Below are 22360 nucleotides of genomic sequence, written 5' to 3'. Positions count from 1 at the left end.
GGCATCAGCAGCTGAGGGTTACTTCTCTAGCAGGGAGCTAATAGTCCTCAGGTGAGACAGTAATAATGAAGGTAAGGTTAGTCTAATTCAAGTTACAGGACAAACTGTGTTTATGGAAAGTTACAGTGAGGCAAATGAGGTAAGTAGTAATCATTCTTCTCAGCACTTCTGTATCTGCAATAGCAATTGTCTTAATTTCAGATTATTCCCGGTGCTGATAGGAGTGCTCTGTGATGACTTCATCTCAGACTGAATGCAGCCCAGAGATGAACACAGGCCTGTTCTTTTGCACTCTTCACTCCCAGACAAAAGTCAGCATTTCTGGAATTCAGGTGTTTGAGGGGATGGTGGAAGACATTAAATTGCTACCAGGAATGAATGACTGCTGGTTCTAAACCGCAGCAGATGATCCATTAATGCTGCTGTAGCCAGCTTTGTTTTGATCGGATTTAAAAGTTTCTGGGAGTGCAACATGATTGGGATAAGGGATAACAGTGGAGGAAAATTGGCAGTATGATCATGGTAGTTTTATCTCCTTGGGAAACAAAATGAAAGACACAGCTAACTGCCAGACCCTGAGGACTGCCTAATCAATGAGATTTGATGGAAAGTTCAAAATCATAGAAGAAAGCCCTCAGGAAAGAAGATGTGTATTCACCTGCAAAACCTATTGGGGTTTGCACATTTTCCTTAACAGTATTGAGCTGACTTCTGTTTTGTTGTAAGTATAGCTTCAGCTGCCTATGTACTGGTCATCCACTGAGCGAATATTTTTATATGTCTCACTGGGGAGGGTGGAAGCTGTGTAAATTTAAATTCAGTGGTGGCCTCAGCCTTACCAATCTGAATGGCAATGTTTCCTGCTGTCCTGCTTTCCCTGGGGTAAGCTATGGAAGCTCCTTGTCTCTCCACGCCACCTGCTTTCCTGAAATGCCCCTGGTCTCAGCTCCTCAGGCTGGCTTTAGAGATGGCAGTAAAATCCCCACGTGTGCTGAGATTCAGTGAACTAATCATTCCTTTGTGCTAGTCATCATTTAATCATCATTCTGCAAAGTGGCATGTTTTGTTTTTGAGGTCCACTTAGCCCAGGCCAAGCCCTTTTCCAAATGAATGTCCCGCAGAAGCCCACAGGGAAGAAAAATGCCAAGAACTTGAATCAAATCCCCTCGGTGACGCTCTTTTTCACACGTTCAACACCAGGGTGTGCTCAGCAGGGACTGTGACCCTTACAAATCTTTATTGGTGAATACAAAGCGTGTACACATGCAGCGCTAGATCTTCCACAGCGCAGTACCCATGGCTCAGCAGGTGCCAAGAGGCTGTCCTCACCTTGCTGGCAGGGGACTGCTGCTCTCTTCCCTGCTGGGAACGCCATAGCAGCTATCGATTTTCACATGGATTTTTCTTCGTTACACAGGCACACGAGCCTTTGTTCCTTCCCCAACTATTCGCTGCAGGCCTTTCCTCTGCCTACTGGGGCAGATTTGGCTGCAGAAACACATTCTTGCTTTCACCTCTGGGAGTCGCGAAGGGAACTTCTCCCTGGGGACATCCAGCCACCAACCACCTGGCCGCACAGTAGCTGCTCATCAGCCTCAGGGTTGCCTGAAAGCCTTTTTCTCTGTAGTTCTGTGTTGTTTACTCATTTCTGCGACTTCAAAGGTGTCTTTAGCGAGGGCAAACTCCTCCACCATACACACCCAAAAGGAATTTTATTTCAGCAGGGTAATTCAGTGCCAGGCTCTGGTTTGTGGACGGCGCTTTCACCCCCCCCTAGGGACTATGGTGCAGCGAGTAACTTTGAACGTGCACAGCCCTGGAAGAGAGCCCGACCTGCCCCTCCTGCACACAGTTTCCCTCAGACAAGGGATTCACAGGGGATGGGGACAGCGGCAGGGGCGCGGCGCCGCCATTTGCAGCCTCCCCGCGGAACGCTGCGACCGCGGCCGCGTTGCGCCGCCGGAGGGAGCCGCTGTGGCGGCCCGGAACCGCCAAGGAGGGAGGGGAGGAGGGAGGAAAACGTTGCCGCGGCTCATGGAGCGGCTCCGGCGGCTGTGGAGGGGCCGCACCATGACCTACGGCGTCCCCCTCTTGGTGAGCGGGGCGGGGGGCGGCCCGAGGGGCCGGGGGGTGAGGGCAGGGAGGCGGGCGCTGGGTGCCCCGGGGGCAGCCTCACGATCGTTTCCGTGTTTGGGGTGCTGAAAGGGTAAGTGGCTTTCAAGGTGGATGAAGAGTAGGGTAAAGGGTGATTTTAATATATTTTATAGTGCTTTTGGGTAAATGAACGGGATCCTCCTTAAATCTCCCGCAGCTCACGTCTGAAGAATGGGGTGGTCCGGAGAAAGGCGGCGGCGCTTCTTTAAAGTTAAAAGGATTAAAAGGTTTCAGGCTGTTTATTTCAGTGATGCGAGTAAGTGCCATTCCAGAGGTGTCCAGGGTAGGAGCTTTAAGTGGAAATGCTCATGAAATAGAACGCACTCAAGTAACATTTGTCAAAACGATGATAAAGACACTTGTGAGAAATGAAAACAGGTCAAAAAAAAAACCAACAAGCTAATGTGATAATGACAGAGCTGCATGAACCGTTTGCATCAGCCAGTCCAGTCCCTGGTACTGCAAACAGCTCGGGGGTACGGCACTAAAGCTGTCCAGCCACCCCGCTGCATGCACCTGTGTCCCGAGGGCTGGCCGGAGCTGCGCTTCTTGGTGCTCAGACTGAAATTAGTGCCCTCATGTTTGGACATTCGGATATTATTCTTGAGTTTAATAACACCTTTCTGAGGTGTTTCAGGTTGGGTGTATTTTTAGGTCACAGTGCTATTGTTTACCTGATTATTAAGGTCTCTTTTTTTTTTTTTTTTTTTTTTTTTTTTTTTTTAAGGTTTGCTGCTTTCAAAGTAAGGAGAACTCAGCTGAATATTCTGCAGCTCAATTTTAACTCCATTAAAAAGTTTGGGAATAATACTAAATGATTAAATCACAGATACTTAGAAGTGGTACACTGGTGGAGAAGAAAGTCACCATAGCTTTTCAATAACACTGCATCTGGTTTGGTAGGTTAACTGGTGCAGTGGGTGAGGAGATGCAACTGATGTGCAAGATCTTGACTTTGATAAAACTTTCAAAAAGTATGGCAAAGACATGCTTGTTATCATTTGTGTTCTGAAAGGACTGAAAAAAAAAAAAAACCCACAACACATTTATTAGTTCTTTTCCAAAGTGGGAAGGTATCTTGGGTGGGGTGGGTCCTGCAGAACAAATATGCGTTGTGGAAAAAACAAATCATATTATACGACACAGAAAGAAGTGTAAAGTAAAACACTTGTTTAAAGAAAGGAGAAAAAAAACAAAAAAAAAAACAACACAAACAAACATGGAGAAGAGCTTTAACAACCACCTGTCAGCAACATCGTGTTTTCACTTCTGCTCCAGTGCTGGAGCTAGGGCTTCAGCTTCCTGGGCCAGGGCAGACCTCTGGTTGCCCTTCTGGGCCTTCTGGTGTTGTTGCGTGGTTTGCCATCAGTCATAGCAGACATTTTAGAGACTTATATTTTTTGTCCTGTTTAATTTCATTCCTCTTTCCTTACCGCAGTTATCTTTCCCCCAGAAACAGTATAATATTGAGAAATACTCTGTCATATCTCCTTCCAGGGTTTCATATCTCCATGCCTTAAAATTAGTCTCCCCTGTGAATATTTCAGAATGTTTGTGTTGTTGCCCAAAGGCTTCCCAAGGAGTAAGAGAAAGGAAAACTTGTGCAGTTTTTTTCAGTTTCTCAGCTATCTATTGACCTCTGAAGGCATCTCTGAAGCTGAGCAGAATATTCCTAAACGATCAGTGATAGCAGAAAATGTGCTGAATCTGTGCACAGTCAGGGAAGGAGCATGCCTTGGTAACCCTTTAAATTCTGCTGAAGTTGTTGATAGTACTGAAATGAAAGTTCTCTCTTAGATTCTTGCATCCTGTACATAATTTTTCTCTATACAAAGATGAGACTTTATTCTTCAGTACTGCTGAGGGACATGAGCCCAGTGCTGGACTTTTCATCAATACTATGTTGGCTTTTTTAAAATTCAAATCGATTTCATATCTTCCTTTCTTGTAATGCATATTTGAATGAGAAGTCCCTGCACTACTCTTTAAAAAGGATCCAAGGTTGAAGAGATCATAATTCAAAAACAGATGAGGGTCTCACTATATACACACATGCTTTAAAAATTTTTCTTCCTTTTTAGTGTAAGTTATCTTGACCCTTTTTTTGCGTGTGTATTCATTTGGGCTTGGGGCTGTTAGAATATTTCTATGCAGAAGGAATTTTCTTGGTTCATCTTTAAAACATCAAAATGACAGCAGCTTTCAGAGTAAGATGTGTAAATCACAGTTTTCAGTCGTGCTTTTTCAGAAGATAAGACTGTTTCTTTGTGAGCACCAGGGAGACTGTAGCGGGCAGGAATTAATCTGCAGGAAACCTTGATTTGTCAACGTTTTCTTTAACTCTCTTTTTCTGTAAACTTCTCAGGTTCTGCATGGTGTAAAACTGTATGCGTGCGGGAGAGAGCAATCTAACCTGGCATGGAATATCTTAACAGCTTGAGCGCTGCAGGGTGCGTAGTCGTAAAGCACTGGTGAAGATGGCAGCATCTGTGTAGATGTTGGGATGAGCTCAGTGACCTTACAGTTGTAGCTCTAAAATTTGCTATTACGACAGAAGGGCCGTACTGTGGTAATTTAAACATCTTTGTCAGCTGTATTGTTGTCTCTTTCCTATCACGGTAAGTAAGGCTTGACATTAAAAGGAAGGAGCCTCCACGTCTTTGGGATGCTTGGCTCTGTTCCACAGTCATCTCTACCAGCCCCAAAGGGATGTGTCCATCAGCATACTGCAGCTGGTGGGGTGATTCTCTAAGATGTTGAGAGAGTGAGGCTCATTGGTATGACAACAGGTGGATCCAGTGTCACACCCTTCTTACAAGACACGGATCATGTTAGGGTACCTCTGCTGCAGTTTTGAACATTTGAAGGTTGCTAGAAGTATTTTTTTTTCAGACAAGTGTAAGTGGCGATTCCAAGTCATTGAGGTAGTGTTTGGGCTTCAAAATAGCAAAGCAGTTACAGGTTTTAAACACATGTTAAAAAATGTTATTTTGTATGCTCACAACACTTGCCAAAACCTGAATTTCTGTTTCTGTCTTTGGCTGATTCTAGACAAGGATCTTTTGTACTCTAAGCTGCAAAAAGAATGTACAGATCCAGTTCCAGTTCTGCTGTCAACATGTTACAAGGGAAAAAATAAATGCAGAGGATCTAAAGCAGCATCTTGGCAGACAGGAAACATGGTCTGTGCCTCACTTGGTGATTTTCACTGCACACCTAACATAAGTGTAATGCTCTATATATGCAGGCTCACAGGTTTCAAACATTTAGCATGTAGTGACATTCTTCATATCTATAGCTGTGGATTTTGACATCTTTTCATTCTTTTTTTTTTTTTCCTTCTCTTTCTCTCTTTTTTTAATCTCCTCATTCTGTAATGACCATGCTTTTACAAGTACTTTCCTTGTGTATCTCCTCTTTCCAGATCTTGTCTTTGGTGTGCATAGTGTTGCCAGAAGAGAAGGTGAAGGTAGCCTGGAACAGTGAAAGTTTTTCTCTGTGAATAAACGTGTTCCTAAAATATATCTCCATCAGTGTGTCTGCCCACAGACTGTACTACATTGCCATCTACATTGCTGCCTTGAACAGTGCAAGTTTACTTTGATAAGCACTTTGTTAAGAGACAGCGAGAGTGCCTGTCACGTACAGGAGGAGAAGAAAGGTCAGATGAGAGAGAGCTGCTACCAGAGCTGCAGCCGCGCGGTCAGCGCTCCCAGGCACCATTAGAGAATGTCAGAGGTGTCTCAGGCCTTGTTAATGAACCCATTTTCTCTCAACTTTATTGACCTCCTCTGGCAAAGAAAAGAAAAAAAAAAAGGAGAGGTTATCAGGATATGAATTCATATGTATGCGGATTAGTTTTGTTCGCTGGTGAAGTCGGGGTCATCTAGAAGCTAAGACTGATGCTCAGAAATATTTTGTAAATTCTGGGAAGTGCCACCTTGTGCTGTGACTCACCAATATTGGAAGTTGTACTGGGCTAATGGGTAGGGAAAGTACATTTTTATCATTTAAATGTATTTAAATAACCAAGTGTCCAAAGATTCCCTTAAATACAACATTGCATAAAAAGCTGCTCAGTTCTGAATCCTGGCATAAGCTCTACACTGGGCACGCTTTTTTTCCCTGCTGATTTTGGAGGATCTAGCCATAAAAGATAATACAAACACTTAGAAAAGTGAAAAATTCTTCTTGGGAGTAATCATGTTTTTGAGATTTATTGTTGCCATCAGTGTCTCTGTATAAAAACTGTTATTCAATTATCTTTTGGTATTGTATGAAAAAGAATAACTACAATTAGCATTTTTTACTTCCAGATATGTCAGTGTTATTGTTAACATCATTTACATTATCACCTTAAACAATTCATAATATTGAATTGCAGGGTTTTTATTAGTATATATTACTTCATGCAACTTTACAATAAAATTTGACATATACAGAACAGTTCATTTAAATGCTAATATGCTTTTGGGATACGGATAGGAGTTTACATTTATCCATGGTAAACGAGTTCTGACTTCTAATATTTGTAGATAAATTGTGATTGCCTGTAAAAGCCCACAAGTATTAAATCTGTAGCCTAGAAAGGCAATAAATACAAAACAGTTTTTAGACGTTTAAATTGGTAGCTCTAAATCATTGAGTTGGATCGTGTCATTTTAATGCTTTAATCACTTGTATTATAAATATTGGGTCTCTAAGATTATCATGGGATATGTCCATGACTTGTGCTGCACTTCTCCTTTGCATCTCCTGTTCATCTGAGTGTGTGTTTGAATCCACAGCAGAGTGTGGAGCTGCTCCAGATAAAACCACCCCCAGAACCGTTCATGCCGGAGTGCAAGCCAGCATGTTCAGGCTGAAAGGGCTTCTGTGGACTCCAGTTTGTGCAGTCTGAAATAGCTGACATCCATCGTTGAGTTGACTGGCAGGTCTTAGAGTTTCTGAGCTCATCTTCTGAATCAGTGCCTTAAACTTTTATTTTTGATTCTAAATCTTTGAGTAGCATTTTCCAGATAAATGTTAGCTACTCTCTTGTATTCCAGGTTTGTCCTCTCTTTTATTTTAGAACAGGAGTGTGCTTACATTGTTCAGTGCTGTTAGGATGGACTAAGCTGGCACTCAGAGATCTGCAGATGGGTGCTGAGCCTTGGAACAGCAGCACAAGTAGAGATTTGCTTATTCTCACACTGTGTGCATAGTCCTGCTTTAAGATCCACCTTCTTCAAGGGGTGGTGAATATAAGTGGGTAAGATTAATGATACTCCATTGAATTTTCAGTCCCTGTCCAGCATTGTCAACAGGGAAGTGCTTCCTGACTAGTAGTGGTTTGTTTTTATCTTCTTTAATGTAGATTTCAGTTTATTTTTCATAGAGTGAACAGGTGACAAGAACCCCGGGTTGCCATAAGGTGTAAACAGTTTCTCATTATAGTGTACCTTGGCTAGATTATAACATTTGAGTAATGGGAATACTAATTTTAATAATGAACCCAAATTTTGGCTTTTAGAGGCTTCGGAAGAAGGAGATGGTATTCAGCAACTGCAGCTTGGCCACCCTGGCAGACTCGGTTTTCAAACAGCTGCAGCTGCTGAATGAAATTCCAGTGTCATTTGCCCAGTCCAAGCAGTGGGTGTAACGCAGGGTGACCATGCTGGGGCTGAAAATGCCCCTTTTTTTTTGTTAATGCTCACACTGAGCACTGACCGTGTGGGTTGCTGTCAGTTCTGCGTTGTTTGTAGGTCGGTTTCTACCAATCTACATATTGAGCCAATTCACCTGATGCAGTGGGTCATGCAGTTTAGTTTCTGAGAAGATTCTGCCCTGTTTTCATCTCAACAATTTCTGCATTAGAGCAGTGCTGGAGTTGGGCTGGAACATAAAATACTCTCTAGAGCTGGCAGAGGGGGGCGCTTCAGGTTCAGATGATCTGCCGGGCTCTGCTGTGGGACTGGCAGCTTGAATGCTACTTTATTTAGGAACAAATAAGAGACTTCAGTCTTCTGCGCTGCCAAGTTGCTGTCTTTCACCAGTTCCGCACCACATATATGACAGTTCTTTAAAAAGGAAAACCCCCAAACCTTTTGACTGTGATCACTGCAAACTAAAATAAAACCATTCGCGACTGTTCTAGTTTTGAAGCTCCTGATGAATAGCTGGAGGGTTTTGCTGCAGTGTTCTTAAAGAAGAGGCTAGAAAATTAGCATGTTTTTACACTTAGTGTGTAATACGTGTTGCCAGCACTACATATAGTGATCTGATTAATTTAAGGATCTACAACAACTGTGAAGTAATTTAGTAATCTGGCTTTCACAATTGGTGCTATAGCAGGAGTGAGGTCCTCTAGCAACAGGGATGCTTAGGATGCTGCACATTGCTGGTGCTGCCGGAGAAATTTTCCTGTTAGTTTGTTAACTCACGGGACCGAAGGGTATGCAGGAAAGGGTGGGATCTGCTCTTAAGTCCGAACTTCTTGTGCTGTTACAAGTCCTCAGTGAACATCTCACTGGTGGTGGTGACAAACACGAGTGTTACCCATCCTAAGATGCAATTAAGTGATCAGTCTGATGCCATCCATAACTAATTGTGTAACATACTTCCCAATGGAGAAGTGAGCAAATAGATTTTTAAAAAGAATTAAAGAGAATTTTATGTCATTTTTTTACATAAGACATGTATTGAGGTTGCTGAGTATATGTGACAGATGGTGCTCTTATGTCACATCCTATCTTTCATTTTGTTTTGCAACATGCAAGCCTTCCATGCATGCATAATTGCATTACAACATCATAGTTTTTTTTGTGTACTCACTGAAACATAAAGGAATAATCCAGTGTGAAATCTTTAATGGGGGGATCGTGCTAGCTGTGCTGCTAAGCCGCTTGCACTAACGTGCCTTAAGTGCTGGCTCACTGGGATGTCTCCCACTTTTGCTTTCTTAAGAGTAAACTTCAGGTGTAAGTAAAAGAAAAAAGTGAAATCGTAGCATCGTTTAATTGATCTGCTGAAGGCATTCAAGTAACTAGGCAGACAGTGTTTACTGTGTAATAAAGTTTTTGCTCCGTGTTCTGATGCATTTAAATCTAATAGTTCCCTCACAGTGAAAGAATGCAGGGCTGCAGGTGGAAAGTGTGGAACTTTGCTTCTGTCTTTGGCTTGCAGGGAATGTGGAGATTATCTCCATCACAAATTGCAAAGCTAGAAACATGTCAGACATACAGAATATGCAAGGCCAGTCAGCTAATGACGTTGCTGGAATTCTTAACATCAATTCTTGTCCCACTTCTGATTATTATGATTGCTGAATCTTGATGTTTCATCATTGTGTGTGTATATGTCTGTATTTTTCTCTTTAAAGACAATTAACTTAAATGAGGGTGGTGAGGGCATCTTCTCTCCTAATGAGAAAGGAGAAACTTAAACCCAAGCTAATATTTCCATTCAACACAATGTCAATCACTGAGTCCTTTACTACCTTTACTGCTATTATAGTTGTGTAAACTCATTGATACTTTCTCTATCATGGCTTTTATTGGCTTTTGAACATGGTTTTAAAAATATAATTGACTGAAAAGCTGCCCATTGCTGCTGTGGCACGTGGAGATAAAGGGAATTCATGCTCAGTGCTGTTGGCTAACTGTATTCCCATGCTGTTGGCTGGTTAACTAAGTGCTAAATGTGGCTGATTTGGGTCTGTTTTTGCGATGAAGACATTGTGCGTGGTTCTTTAAAACATTGATCAAATATAATTGTAAATATCTTCATATTTTATGTATATTCAGTGCTTTTATATAATCTGAATCCTAACCTTCCAGCCTTACGCTGTGTAATATTTCAGTGTCAGCTGTAGTTCCTTACAGCATCAGTGGGCTTTGACTCTGGCACAGCTGAACTGATGGTTCATTGAAAGATCAATTCACCATTGCAGGATTGGAAATGTAAAGGCAACTTTGTTGGTAAGGTCTGACAAGCAAAATGTCCGACAGGCCAGGCTGGCCATACTGCTTATGCTGTATGAAGAGCAAAAGTAGATCAGAGTCCAAGTGTTTCCTTTCTCTTCTTTTCCTTCCCTTTAGCAGCATAAAGAGTTCTAAGTAAAATTACAGTTTCAGGCCAAAACTTGTCTTACGGAGGAGAGGTGTGAGTCTCAAATTTTTAACATGGATATAGCTGCAAACGTAAACTGCAGTTTATAATGGATGTTTGCTGTCAAACAAGTGATAGAATGTGATGAGACAAAATGAGAAACATGACTTATTTCATGCAACAGCCATCTACCTGATTTCCCCTAGCTATGATGTACATTACATAGTTTTAAATTATCAAAGCTTAAAAAAAATGTATTATTTATTTTAGTTGGAGCATGGTTTTGTTCATGTTGCATCTCACAACAATGTACTTTATGCAAGCCTGTTGTTGGACAAATTAATTTTGAAGTGACATCATAATTTCTACTTTCTACCTACTTTACCAGCTGTGCACTGAACCAGTTCTAGTGCAGCTGCTTTTGCTCCACCACAGCCCCTCACTGACAAGACAAACAGAAGCTGTAGTTTGTAGCAGCCATAATCTTGTCTATACTACTACAGATTTCTGTTTGTTAGGACATGAAGTTTAAATTAACTCATAGGCTGTTAATTAACAGAATACTCACTAGGACTTAAAGAATTAGCATAGATTTTCATTAGCAGATAGGTGTCAGCCACAGTAACATTCAATTATTGGCTGATCCTTGAGACTTCCAGCATATGGTATGAAGATACCATACCTTCAGCTGACAAACCTGCTTTGACTGAATATATCTTAATATTCACATTATTTTTAACCAATTTGAATACTTTTAGTTTTTGTTTCTTGTTATTCTTTCTTAACAAAGTAGTTATACGTGAGAAAGACATTCTTTTCCCTTTAATAATTCTCTGCTACATATATTGATGATTCAGTATCTGCAAGAACGAAATGAATTCTTCAAACGTGCCTGTTTCTGAGTAGCTTTATCTGCTTGATGGAAAATCCCGTAGTCCTGCACCTTTTAGAAAGAATAAATGGAAGGAATAAGTGTAGAAGGCTTTTTTATTTATTTATTTATTTATTTATTTTTATTTGAATGCATATGGTTTTGTGGCTTCAGTGGCCTGAACTTAGGATAGGATACTGTTTGGAAAGCACATACCCTTTTAACTACCTGCGCAGCATAATTATAACAATCATTGGACACAAGCCATTGCAGCAAACCTAATGTATATCAAGAATCAACCATCATTGCACAGAGAATGGCTGTCAGTGCAGCAGCAGCCTGTAATGAAGGACTGTAACAGGTAGAAGAGTCAAAATAGGTTGGTCGTCTCCCCTTCCTTTTGCTTCTGCAGCCGTCCTTAAGATGCTCATCTGTAGATGTGAAGCCTTTCAGCCTGAGCAGAGAACAGCAGAAAAAGTCTGTCATGTCAGAGCAGCAGTGAAAAAAAACTTATTCTTCCACAAAGTAGAGAGATTTCTAAGCTAGTTTTTAAGTCCTTCATGGTGTTTGTTAATAATATTTGATCTTTTGGTTGATCTGCCCATTTTCAACGATAAAAATACATAGGCAATGTTATGATATCCCTCTGCCATAAGAAAGAATAATAATTTTTTTAATGCTGCTATGAAGCACTCCCCCCCTTAATCCTTGTATTACTCTCTTTAATAAGCTTTGCAGGTATGGAGGGAATTGCAAGACAACTAAGGAGGCAATAATAATGGTGCAGGTGTGCTGGATGTGATTTCTTAGCTTAGTTGATAATGTATCACTGAACCACAATTCCAGTGAGCCAGTCTGCTCAGAAGCTTAATTAGATCTGGAACACACAGACATCAGAGTCAGTCAACGCGGCATTGTTACTTCCCCACAGAGTTTGAAAATGATGGGAATAAATGCTGTGGCAGTAACAAAAGGTTCCTTTGTTGCAGTTATGTCAGGAAGCCATATGGGGAGGTAAAAAAGGGGTAAGAGGAGACGAAGTTTCTAGAGGATGGGAGTCGTGATGCAGCTGTTGGTGTTTGAAGGAAGGAATTTGTGAAATCCTGTCCCAGAGTGAAAGAAAAATCTCTGACATTCCACACACTCTTTCGTCTCCTATACGTTTGCTCCATTTTGTTTTCTTTAGTTCCTGTTGTTTCTGCTGGAAGAATAGCAGAGCGCCTTGCTAAATGAAGTGAGCCAGTATGTGATGTGCTCTTTTTGCATTAGTCCTAACTCGTATTTTCATTTTGTTGTTTTCCAGCTGTATCTTGTTGGGGGATCTTTTGGACTCCGTGAATTTGCTCAAATAAGATACGATGTCCACAAACTACATGGCACGGTACTTGAAATGGTTTTCTTTACTCTTCATTTCATTTTGCATATGTGCTGACTTATAATCACAGAATCACAGAATTTCTAGGTTGGAAGAGACCTCAAGGTCATCGAGTCCAACCTCCAACCTAACGCTAACAGCCCTCCACTAAACCATATCCCTAAGCTCTACATCTAAACGTCTTTTGAAGACTTCCAGGGATGGTGACTCCACCACTTCCCTGGGCAGCCTGTTCCAATGTCTAACAACCCTTTCAGTGAAGAAGTTCTTCCTAACATCTAACCTAAAACTCCCCTGGCTCAACTTAAGCCCATTCCCCCTCGTCCTGTCACCAGGCACGTGGGAGAACAGGCCAACCCCCACCTCGCTACAGCCTCCCTTGAGGTACCTAAAAAGAGCGATAAGGTCACCCCTGAGCCTCCTCTTCTCCAGGCTGAACAAGCCCAGCTCCCTCAGCCGCTCCTCGTAGGACTTGTTCTCCAGGCCCCTCACCAGCTTCGTCGCCCTTCTCTGCACCCGCTCAAGCACCTCCATGTCCTTCTTGTAGCGAGGGGCCCAAAACTGAACACAGTACTCGAGGTGCGGCCTCACCAGAGCTGAGTACAGGGGGATGATCACCTCCCTCGCCCTGCTGGTCACGCTGTTCCTGATACAAGCCAGGATGCCGTTGGCCTTCTTGGCCACCTGAGCACACTGCTGGCCCATATTCAGCTGACTATCCACCATCACTCCCAGGTCCTTCTCCGCCTGGCAGCTCTCCAACCATTCCTCTCCCAGTCTGTAGCTCTGCTTGGGGTTATTGCGCCCCAGGTGCAGGACCCGGCACTTGGCCTTGTTGAACTTCATGCAGTTGACCTCAGCCCATCGGTGCAGCCTATCCAGATCCTCCTGCAGAGCTTTCCTACCCTCGAGCAGATCGACACACGCACCTAACTTGGTGTCATCTGCGAACTTACTGAGGGTGCACTCGATGCCCTCGTCCAGATCATCGATGAAGATATTAAAGAGGACCGGCCCCAGCACCGAGCCCTGGGGGACGCCACTAGTGACTGGCCTCCAACTGGACTTGGCTCCATTCACCACGACTCTTTGGGCCCGGCTATCCAGCCAGTTTCTAGCGCAGCGAAGCGTGCGCCAGTCCAAGCCAAGAGCAGCGAAGTCCCTTGAGGAGAATGCTGTGGGAGACGGTGTCAAAAGCCTTGCTGAAGTCAAGGTAGACCACATCCACAGCCTTTCCCTCATCCACCCAGCGCGTCACTCTGTCATAGAAGGAGATCAGGTTCGTCAGGCATGACCTGCCTTTCATAAAGCCATGCTGACTGGGCCTGATCGCCTGCTTCCCCTGCAATTGCTGCATGATGACTCTCAGGAGGATCTGCTCCATGAGCTTTCCTGGCACTGAGGTCAAACTAACAGGCCTGTAGTTTCCCGGGTCTGTCCTCCGGCCCTTCTTGTAGATGGGCGTCACGTTTGCTAGCTGCCAGTCGATTGGAACCTCCCCTGATAGCCAGGACTGTTGATAAATGATGGAAAGTGGCTTGGCCAGCTCCTCTGCCAGTTCCCTCAGTACCCTTGGGTGGATCCCATCCGGCCCCATCGACTTGTGCACATCTAAGTGCCGTAGCAGGTCACCAACCAGCTCTTCATGGATAATGAGGGCCACATCCTGCTCCCCATCGCCTTCCACCAGCTCAGGGTACTGAGTATCCAGAGAACATCCGGTATTGCCGCTAAAGACTGAGGCAAAGAAGGCATTGAGCACCTCCGCCTTTTCCTCATCTCTTGTAACTAAGTTTCCCCCCGCATCCAGTAAAGGATGGAGATTCTCCTTAGTCCTCCTTTTTGTGTTGATGTATTTATAGAAACGTTTTTTGTTATCTTTAACGGCAGTAGCCAGATTGAGCTCCAGATGAGCTTTGGCCTTCCTAATTTTGTCCCTGCACAGCCTCGCTACTTCTTTAAAGTCCTCCTTAGTGGCCTGCCCACTTTTCCAAAGCTTATAAACCCTCTTTTTCCTCCTAAGATCAAGCCACAATTCTCTGTTGAGCCAGGCCGGTCTTCTTCCCCGCCAGCTCATCTTTGGGCACGTGGGGACAGACCGTTCCTGCGCCATTAAGACTTCCCTCTTGAAGAGCGCCCAGCCTTCCTGGACCCCTCTGCCCTTCAGAACCATCTCCCAAGGGACTCCACCAACCAGTGTCCTGAGCAGCTCAAAGTCAGCCCTTCGAAAGTCCAATACAGCGGTTTTACTGGTCCCCTTCCTGGCCTCGCCAAGAATAGTGAACTCCACCATTGCGTGGTCACTCTGCCCAAAGGATAGTTTACTAGGATAAGCAAACTGTTAGTACTGGGACACGTTAATGCCTTTCACCACTGAACCCTGGGCTACACCAGGGGCTCTTAGGCAGTGAGCAGTGTAGATAACAATAGAGGCTGAAATAATGACAAGTCTTTTTGCTGTCTCTGGAAAATGATCAACATAAATAATGTGGTTCCTTATATTGATTATAAATGGCAATTCTGAGTGTGGAGAAAGGAAGTGTAGCACATCTTCCTATTTCTTCACTCCTGGGGCTGTTCAGCCTGAAGAAGAGAAGGCTCAGGAGTGACCTTATTACAGTTTTTCAATACTTAAAGGGGACTTACAAAAAAGATGGGGAGCAACTTTTTGCTCGGGCAGATAATGACAGGACAAGGGGGAATGGTTTTAAACGAAGAGGGGAGATACAGATTAGAGGTTAGGAGAGGTTAAGTTATGAAGTTTTTATACCTAATCTAGACTAAAAAAAAATTATTTTAGAAGGTGCACAATAATCTTTTGGTTCTGTTTTCAAACTATTTGGTGTTGAGTAAACAGTGTTGAATTTTGGGGGGATGCTTGGCTTCAAGTTGACTGACATAAGCAGCTACCTTTAACATTGTGCTACATCCTGTTCTTTAAGCTCTGTGACAGAAACAGGAACTAATCTTTACTCCCCGTGGCAAAATGTACTACGTGGAAGAAGCCTTTCTTTAAATGTGCTGGAAACCTTCTGAATGAGAGAAGTGGCTTGTTTACCAGTGCTACTTATGTCTCCAAGTGTACCATTAGTTCCAAATTATGTGTGAAATGATCTGAAAGGAGCATGCCAGTTAAGTAGGAAGTAGTACTGATTTGGTGTGTCTAACTTTGTAGTATGCAAGCCTGCTGTTGCAATGCAGAGAAGCTTTGAGGTCTCAGTGCTGCTGACTTGCCGGTGACCTGAAGCTTTTTTAAAGACTGTGTAGCACTTTGTGTAAGAAGAGTTTGTGTAAGACTCCAGACACTGTGCCTGAGAGGTCTGTGACAAGAGTTTGTAACCTAGGAAAGAATGGGCTTAGAGCAGCTATCTACTGTGACCAAATCTTCCAGATCTTTACCTGTTCAGGGTTTGGAGATTCCCATATTTTGTCTTAGACCTTGTTGTGGGCCATCTGAATTACTTCATTTGCCCTCTGTTGTTCCTTGTGTTGCATACCTGACCGCGGCCTTTGAGGCACCACACGGCCCACTTCTGCTCAGTCCCATACTTGAGGCAGCCCTTAAAATGGGAGGGTGATCTTACAACTCTTTTCTACAGAGCTGTGTGCTGGGAAGTTATTTTCTTTCAGGCCTGGGCTTTCAGGACCAGCTGTAGCTAAGTTTTCCTCTATCCAGATGGGGATCACAGCAGAGGCAAGAATTTGCCTGTTGTTTCTGTCAGTTTCTTGGTCAGATTCATACTCGGTGATTACATTTGGCCTCCATGATCTGGACAGTGACCACAGCACAGAGAAAAATCAAAGTAATAGATGTGTTTGTTCGCATCTATGGGGCTCTGTGTCCCAGCATGTATAATCAAGGGAAGCATCACTGAATTAGGCAGTACATGAAAGCTCTGAGGGGAAGCTACTGCACCCTGGAGTTCTCTGAAAAGTTAAAAGAGGCCATCTGGATTTTGCTACAGCCTGTACTAGTTAAGGCTACAGCATCTCTTTTGTATTTTCTTTTTCTTTTCATTATGATTTTATTTAAGAGTACGTGCAATTTAGATAAAGAACAATGCAGTATTGGCTGAGAACCACCAACACCAACTTTGGGCTAGTTATAGACAAATTAAAGCAATGTATTTCATTAGTTTTTGCTTCTATGCCCATAAAGAGTTAAGAACCATTCTAATTCACTGAGACATTATTTCCATTTTACTGCTGAAAAAAAATTGAGGTTGCAAAAAGTTAAGCAAGCCATCCGGATGTAGGTTAGGATTTGTAATACCTGAGTGCCTATCTTTTTTGATTGTATATTAAGGATGTTGAAAGTACTGTACACCTCATTTTGTGAGCATGACTGCTAAACTTGTTTTCTTGCTAATTAAACTGCTAGATAGGCAGGACTTAGATGCTCCTTTTGTGGTATATCTAGTACATTTAAAATGCTAAACTGTGATCCCTTCCCTTTAAAACTATTTCTCCTTTTCCTTTTTCAGTTGAATTAGTTTCTGTGTTTTAGTGGCTGAAGGGTTACCTGCTACTTTCTCTTTGTATTCTTGTAATTCAATGAACAAAAGCTGCATTAGTGACATCACCTATGTTATTAATGTCAAACTGACTTATCGTATAAAACGGTGTTTTGAAGAACATTCCTTGAAAAGGAACTTAAAATTCAAGAGAAAATGGTGGTTTGGACTTCGGAGGGAATATGGTTTGGTGATGATGCAGTGGGTTGGGAGTAGGATTCGGGTTGAGAGAGAAACAGAGTTTAGAGCTGTAGCAGGAATGGGCTGCAGAAGGACCTCTGTCCTCTTGGTCATCTGGGCCATGCCTTGGTATCTGGGGCAGAGGCTTGACTGATGAGTGGGGTGAGGGTTGGTACGGGGACAGAGCTGCAGTTGGAGAGGGGCTGGAGGCAAGAATGGATGTTTTATCCAGTTAGAATAGCATCTCTGGATATCAGGGCATTGTTTGAGTGCATGTCTTTCAAAAGCCAAAAAAAAACCCTAACATTTTGGGTATACCTTAATTTACTTGGCGTACCTAGATCAGCTGTACTCCCTCAGGACACCGGGTATCCTGCATTTAAAGCAAATTTGTGCTGAGGCACTTATTGATGTAAATGCCTGTTTATGCCAGTCAGAATTCTCCTGAAACTAATCAAGGACTTCTGCAATATCTATTGTTGCCAAAATGTCCATTAATGGAGAAATCATTAGGTTGGGTAATTGTTTCTTTTCTGGGAAGAATTTATGCAAATTGAAATTGGGTATAGCAAACCAGGTATGCTTACGGGAAAATCACATTGGATTAATGGAGGAGAAATGAGTAGTTTTGTATAGGCATCTTTCCAAACATCTTTATTCTCAATCAGAAAATCAGGCCCTTTCTTTGTCTTTAATGTTGCGTATGTAATTGACTAGTGATACTTCTTTAAGAAGTGTTTTAAAACTGAAAATGTCACTTCCGTTTAATATACAGAAAATGTTCCCTTTCAAGTGTATAATAATTTCAAGTATATAGTAATTGCTTGTTTACTGTGTGCCCACTGTTGTCATTCAAGGCATGATAGAGACTTGCTGTTTCAGATCTAATTCTGGATGTAAGAATCTTGGGCAAGAGTAATGACTTCATGGTTTGTACCATTAACAGATGGTTACTGTGAAGGGCTGAAGGGAAGCAAAGTTTTAACTACCTGGGGAAATCTAGGCTTTTAGTCTCTCAGCAAACTGTTTTGACTAATAAAACAGAATGTTTATTTTTAAGTGGTATGGCTTTATTGAAGTGGAGTTATTGTGAGTCAGGTTCTCAGAGTACAGGGAGGAGGTAGGAAGCAAATTCCTTCAGGGCACGTCCAGCAGGAGCACTTCTAGGAAACCTGGAGTCTCTAGATCATTTTGACAGGATGCAAAACATCAATGGGCCTTTGAAGTCTGCAAATAGTTCCTATTGTGGAATATATAAAAGCATTACAGTACTGACTGACCTCTTCAGTGATTATAAGCTATGTAGATTCTGATTCACTTTTCATTTTATTTTGTCCTAAACAAAGCGAGTACACCTCTAAAGTAGAATGCTAAGAAATCCAGGTAATGTTTTCTGTCTTACTGAGGTATTAAGTGACTGTAGAAAGCAGTCACTGAATTTTAGTGAGTCTCACTTTCTCTGTAAGAGGAAGATAATTAATGCTGCTCTAATTTACATAGAGAATAGGGTAGTTAATTAGTTCAAATAGAATTATTTAAATTCAAATTAGTATTTTTTTAAAAAGTACTTCCTCAGGTGAGATCCATTAGTTCAAGTGCTTTGGGTCAGGGTGAAATATTTCAGGTGGAAATAGGAGCAAAAAATTACCTGTTTCCATGAGACCTTTTTATCAGGTGAGATCATAACTGGCATTTGCCTCAGGAAAGTCTGGGAAATCAGTCCAGCATTTTCTTCTGAATATGCAAGGAGGGGGATCTGCCGATTTGAATGCATTTGTGTGTGTGTGTGGTTTTTTTTCCTTTTAAATAATATATTTTATGTGAGGTGAAGATTCAAAAACAAAATTGCTTAAGACCCTGAATGGGTCTGTAGCATTTAAAATGCCCAAAGCAATGCCATTTTTTTTTCAAACATATAGTTGTTGACTGTGAACAGATTGACCCCATCGTTAAACGTATTGTTATATCTACCTGAGCAAGATAGAGCTGCTTTATCATAGCTGTCTTGTTCACCTTACTTGAGGACCTGCAGCTGTGTTAAAAAAAAAAAAATACTATTTGCAAAGCTATCAAAGATAATAAGGATTTACTGGGATAGCAAACAGTATTGTAGCAGGATGTAAAGGTGTGATTTTCACATTTTTTCCCCCAAATTAGTCAACTGACTGAAGATTGCAAGGTGTTTTTATTGCAGTTCTTAATGGATAAATATCTGTGCTTGAAATCGTATTATACCTTGGTGTTCCCAAAGATCATAAGCTCTTGGCAAAACTTGAGTGACTTCATGATTTCAAGGAGTAATCTGGATAGGTAAAGTTCTTGTGATTGGCTGGACTGGAGAAATAACATGGTGTTGTAGTTCTTATGGTAACTAATGGGTGTAACTATTGCTGCCTGCTCAGGTCATACCATTTGCTCAGCTGTCTTTGATTTTCTGAAGATTTTCTGCTTGATTTTGTTCCAAAATCATCCTCTAGAGTTCCAGGTGTGTCAACACCTCTTTCTGGTGTTAAGGTCACAATAAATGCTAACAGTGTTAATTTAAAATAGTCTAAATTGGATTATTTGTATTATTAGAGTTACGTAAGTGAAATTATAGCTCTAAATGTATGTATGCAATGCAGTGCACTGTCTAGGACTCATCTTGATCATGTTTCCGTTGTCTTGAATGAAAAGCCTAGTTTGAAATAGCTATCCAGACAGCTATTTCAGATAGCTTGGTGGTTTGAGACAGAAATTCCTCTGCAATAAGCTTAATTCCATTTTCAGGGAGATGCTTGAGGAAGACGTTCTGTTTTGACTGCAGGAAAAGTAGAGTGCTTGAGCTCAATGCTTTATTGTTGCCACTTTTCAGTGAGGTGAGTTGCCATCCTTTGCATGTGGGTGTATTTAATTTGACCAGTGAACGGTAGGTGATATAAACCTTTGCACGACTTCAGATGCAGAAGAGTTAGTTCCGTTTTTGGATGCATATCTTAAAAGTAGCATTTATTGCCTCTAGAAATACCCATCTATCTCTACTCAGTTGATTGTAAGAGGAGTTTAAACAGAATTTTCATGCTTCAGATCTAAAGTTTAGATAGCTACAACTAGGTAAGATGAGGCTTGCCCTATATGTTCCTTCCCTGGAGCTTCATTGGCAAACCAGTAGGAATGGGCTGAAGGTGAAGGAACTCATTTCATCTGCTGATCCTCTTTGAGGTGTAATGTGATTCTAGAGAGTTTCCTTCTGCCTCTTCCGTAATGCTGTAGGAGGTAGTGTTAAAAAGATCCTGTTTGGTTCGAGTGTGGAAAAAAAAGAACATAAAAATCTCTTTAATTGATGCTTGGTGGATTTTTTGGATGGGGAAGGTATCTTTTCGAAGCTTGTCAGCAAGGAAATACGTAATCATTTTAGTGTCCATGTCTGTCACTGAACTTGGAGGAATAATTAAGTCTTCTCAACTAGCATTTATCTAGCATTTATTTATTTATAATGCACTTTCATGCATTTAATTGGTTTCAGTAAGCTAATTACACAAGCATGGGCATTGATATTGGCTTTTTTTTTTATACTTAAGCAGGTCAGGGTGGCCTGAGTCACAAGTTTAATGAAGACAAACTAATTTGGCTAATTTCCTTGTGTAAGTTGATTTAGGTGATTTTCAGAGACTAAATTAATTAAAGAGCTTGGCCCTAGGTCCTCTAAAAATTAAGAAAATAAAACACTGAAGTGTTGCTTGGTTCTTTAGAGAATGCAAAGAGGCGTACATTTATGATTGCTTATAGCAGAAAAAAAATCTTTGCCCGTCATTTGTCTTTATGTAATGAAGAACATTTTGCTAAATTAAAGCAGACCTTGCTTTCAAGCATGGCCTGCTTAGTGGAGGGTTTTAGAATTGGATGTTAAGTGAAGCAGCCTGGCCCCTGTTGGCAGGGAGAATTTGGAAATTGCTACATCTTTTGACCGTGGTTCAGAATTATCCAAGGTAGTAATTTCAGTCCTACAATATGGCACAGAAATGAAGGGGTAGCAGAGCTTTTCATGCTCTGTATTGTGGTGTTACCAGATGTTCAGACATCAGTTTTCTGCTGTTTCGGTTCAGTCCAGAGGGACTGTATGGAAATAAGCTCTCTCTATCCATGCTGTTCTTGAAGATTTTGAGGTTCAGCTGCTAATGTTGGGCTTCATGTATTTTTCATTGATTTCAGGAAAAACTAATCCATTTTGCTTGAGCTCAGATTACTTTCCCACTTCATGTATAAACAGGTGCTTGCTGAATTTGCTGTACCAGACAGGCACGTATATTTTCATTTTTTCAGACATCCTTTTGGTTTAGCATATTAACAATCCAAAAGCCAACTATGTAGTCAGCCTGATGCTCAGTAACAGTTTTGTTGCTCCGTTCTGAGGCTGACATTGTGTATATGTTTTAGAATGGCTTCCAGTGATTGGATCCACCTAGTCCCACTGATTATTGTCACCGCAAACAGCGTAAAGCACTGTAGGACAGCCTGGAGATAATGTATTGCCCGCAGCTGCCCTTTTCACATCATCATGTTTCTAGTTGAAGAAAAATGAGACCCAGCCTATCTATCCTGTTCTTATGAAACCAGGAGACCTGTCAATACCAGAAGACTTATACTAATTACCTGAAACAGCAATGGGTGCTCAGAACCTCACTACGGTTGTTAAAAGTTGGGGAAATCTCATCAAATCGAGATGGGATGATGATACTAAAACAGTATTATTTGGCAATATGTGTTCACTGAGGAAGAATTAAAGTGGTACTAATTTTTAACTTTGAAATAACTTTTTTTATTTTAATGAATATTTAGTTTCAGTCTGGTAATACTGTGCCAGAATATTTGTTGGCAATGAATGTGAAAATTTATTGTTAATGATGCTGAGTTTGGCCACAGACTCTAAATAATAATCTTCGGAGTTTCCATGATAAATTATTTCACCAAACCCTCGTCAAGCTTTTTCCATAGGTTTCTGCTGTGAAGGAAAGCCGATACCTATTAGTGCTTGAGTATGCAATGACTACTACTAGTGTAGAAATGACAGTTTTTTTTTTTCTACCTAGGATGCTAGGATGTCATGCTGTGTCTCGTTTGTAAGGATACATTAACAGACATTATTTGAGTGATATAAAAATGTCTTTGAGAGGCAGAGAGGTGTTGTGTCTTTAACTC

The 22360-nt window shown here is 41.7% G+C and overlaps 1 protein-coding gene across 1 annotated transcript in view; it reads left to right on the top strand.

Annotated features, from left to right (window-relative positions):
• The first annotated feature begins 1994 nt into the window (after positions 1 to 1994).
• Positions 1995 to 22360, top strand: part of COX16 (cytochrome c oxidase assembly factor COX16) — a 44505-nt gene continuing 24139 nt past the window's right edge. The window contains exons 1-2 of the mRNA XM_084288354.1: positions 1995 to 2094; positions 12417 to 12494. Coding sequence (XP_084144480.1) covers positions 2035 to 2094; positions 12417 to 12494 — 138 coding nt within the window. The 5' untranslated portion in view covers positions 1995 to 2034. The remainder of the gene's footprint in view (positions 2095 to 12416; positions 12495 to 22360) is intronic.

The sequence above is a fragment of the Netta rufina genome (assembly GCF_964035555.1).
Source record: "Netta rufina genome assembly, chromosome: 5".
NCBI lineage: Eukaryota > Metazoa > Chordata > Aves > Anseriformes > Anatidae > Netta > Netta rufina.
This window is presented reverse-complemented; position numbering and strand designations above follow the sequence as displayed.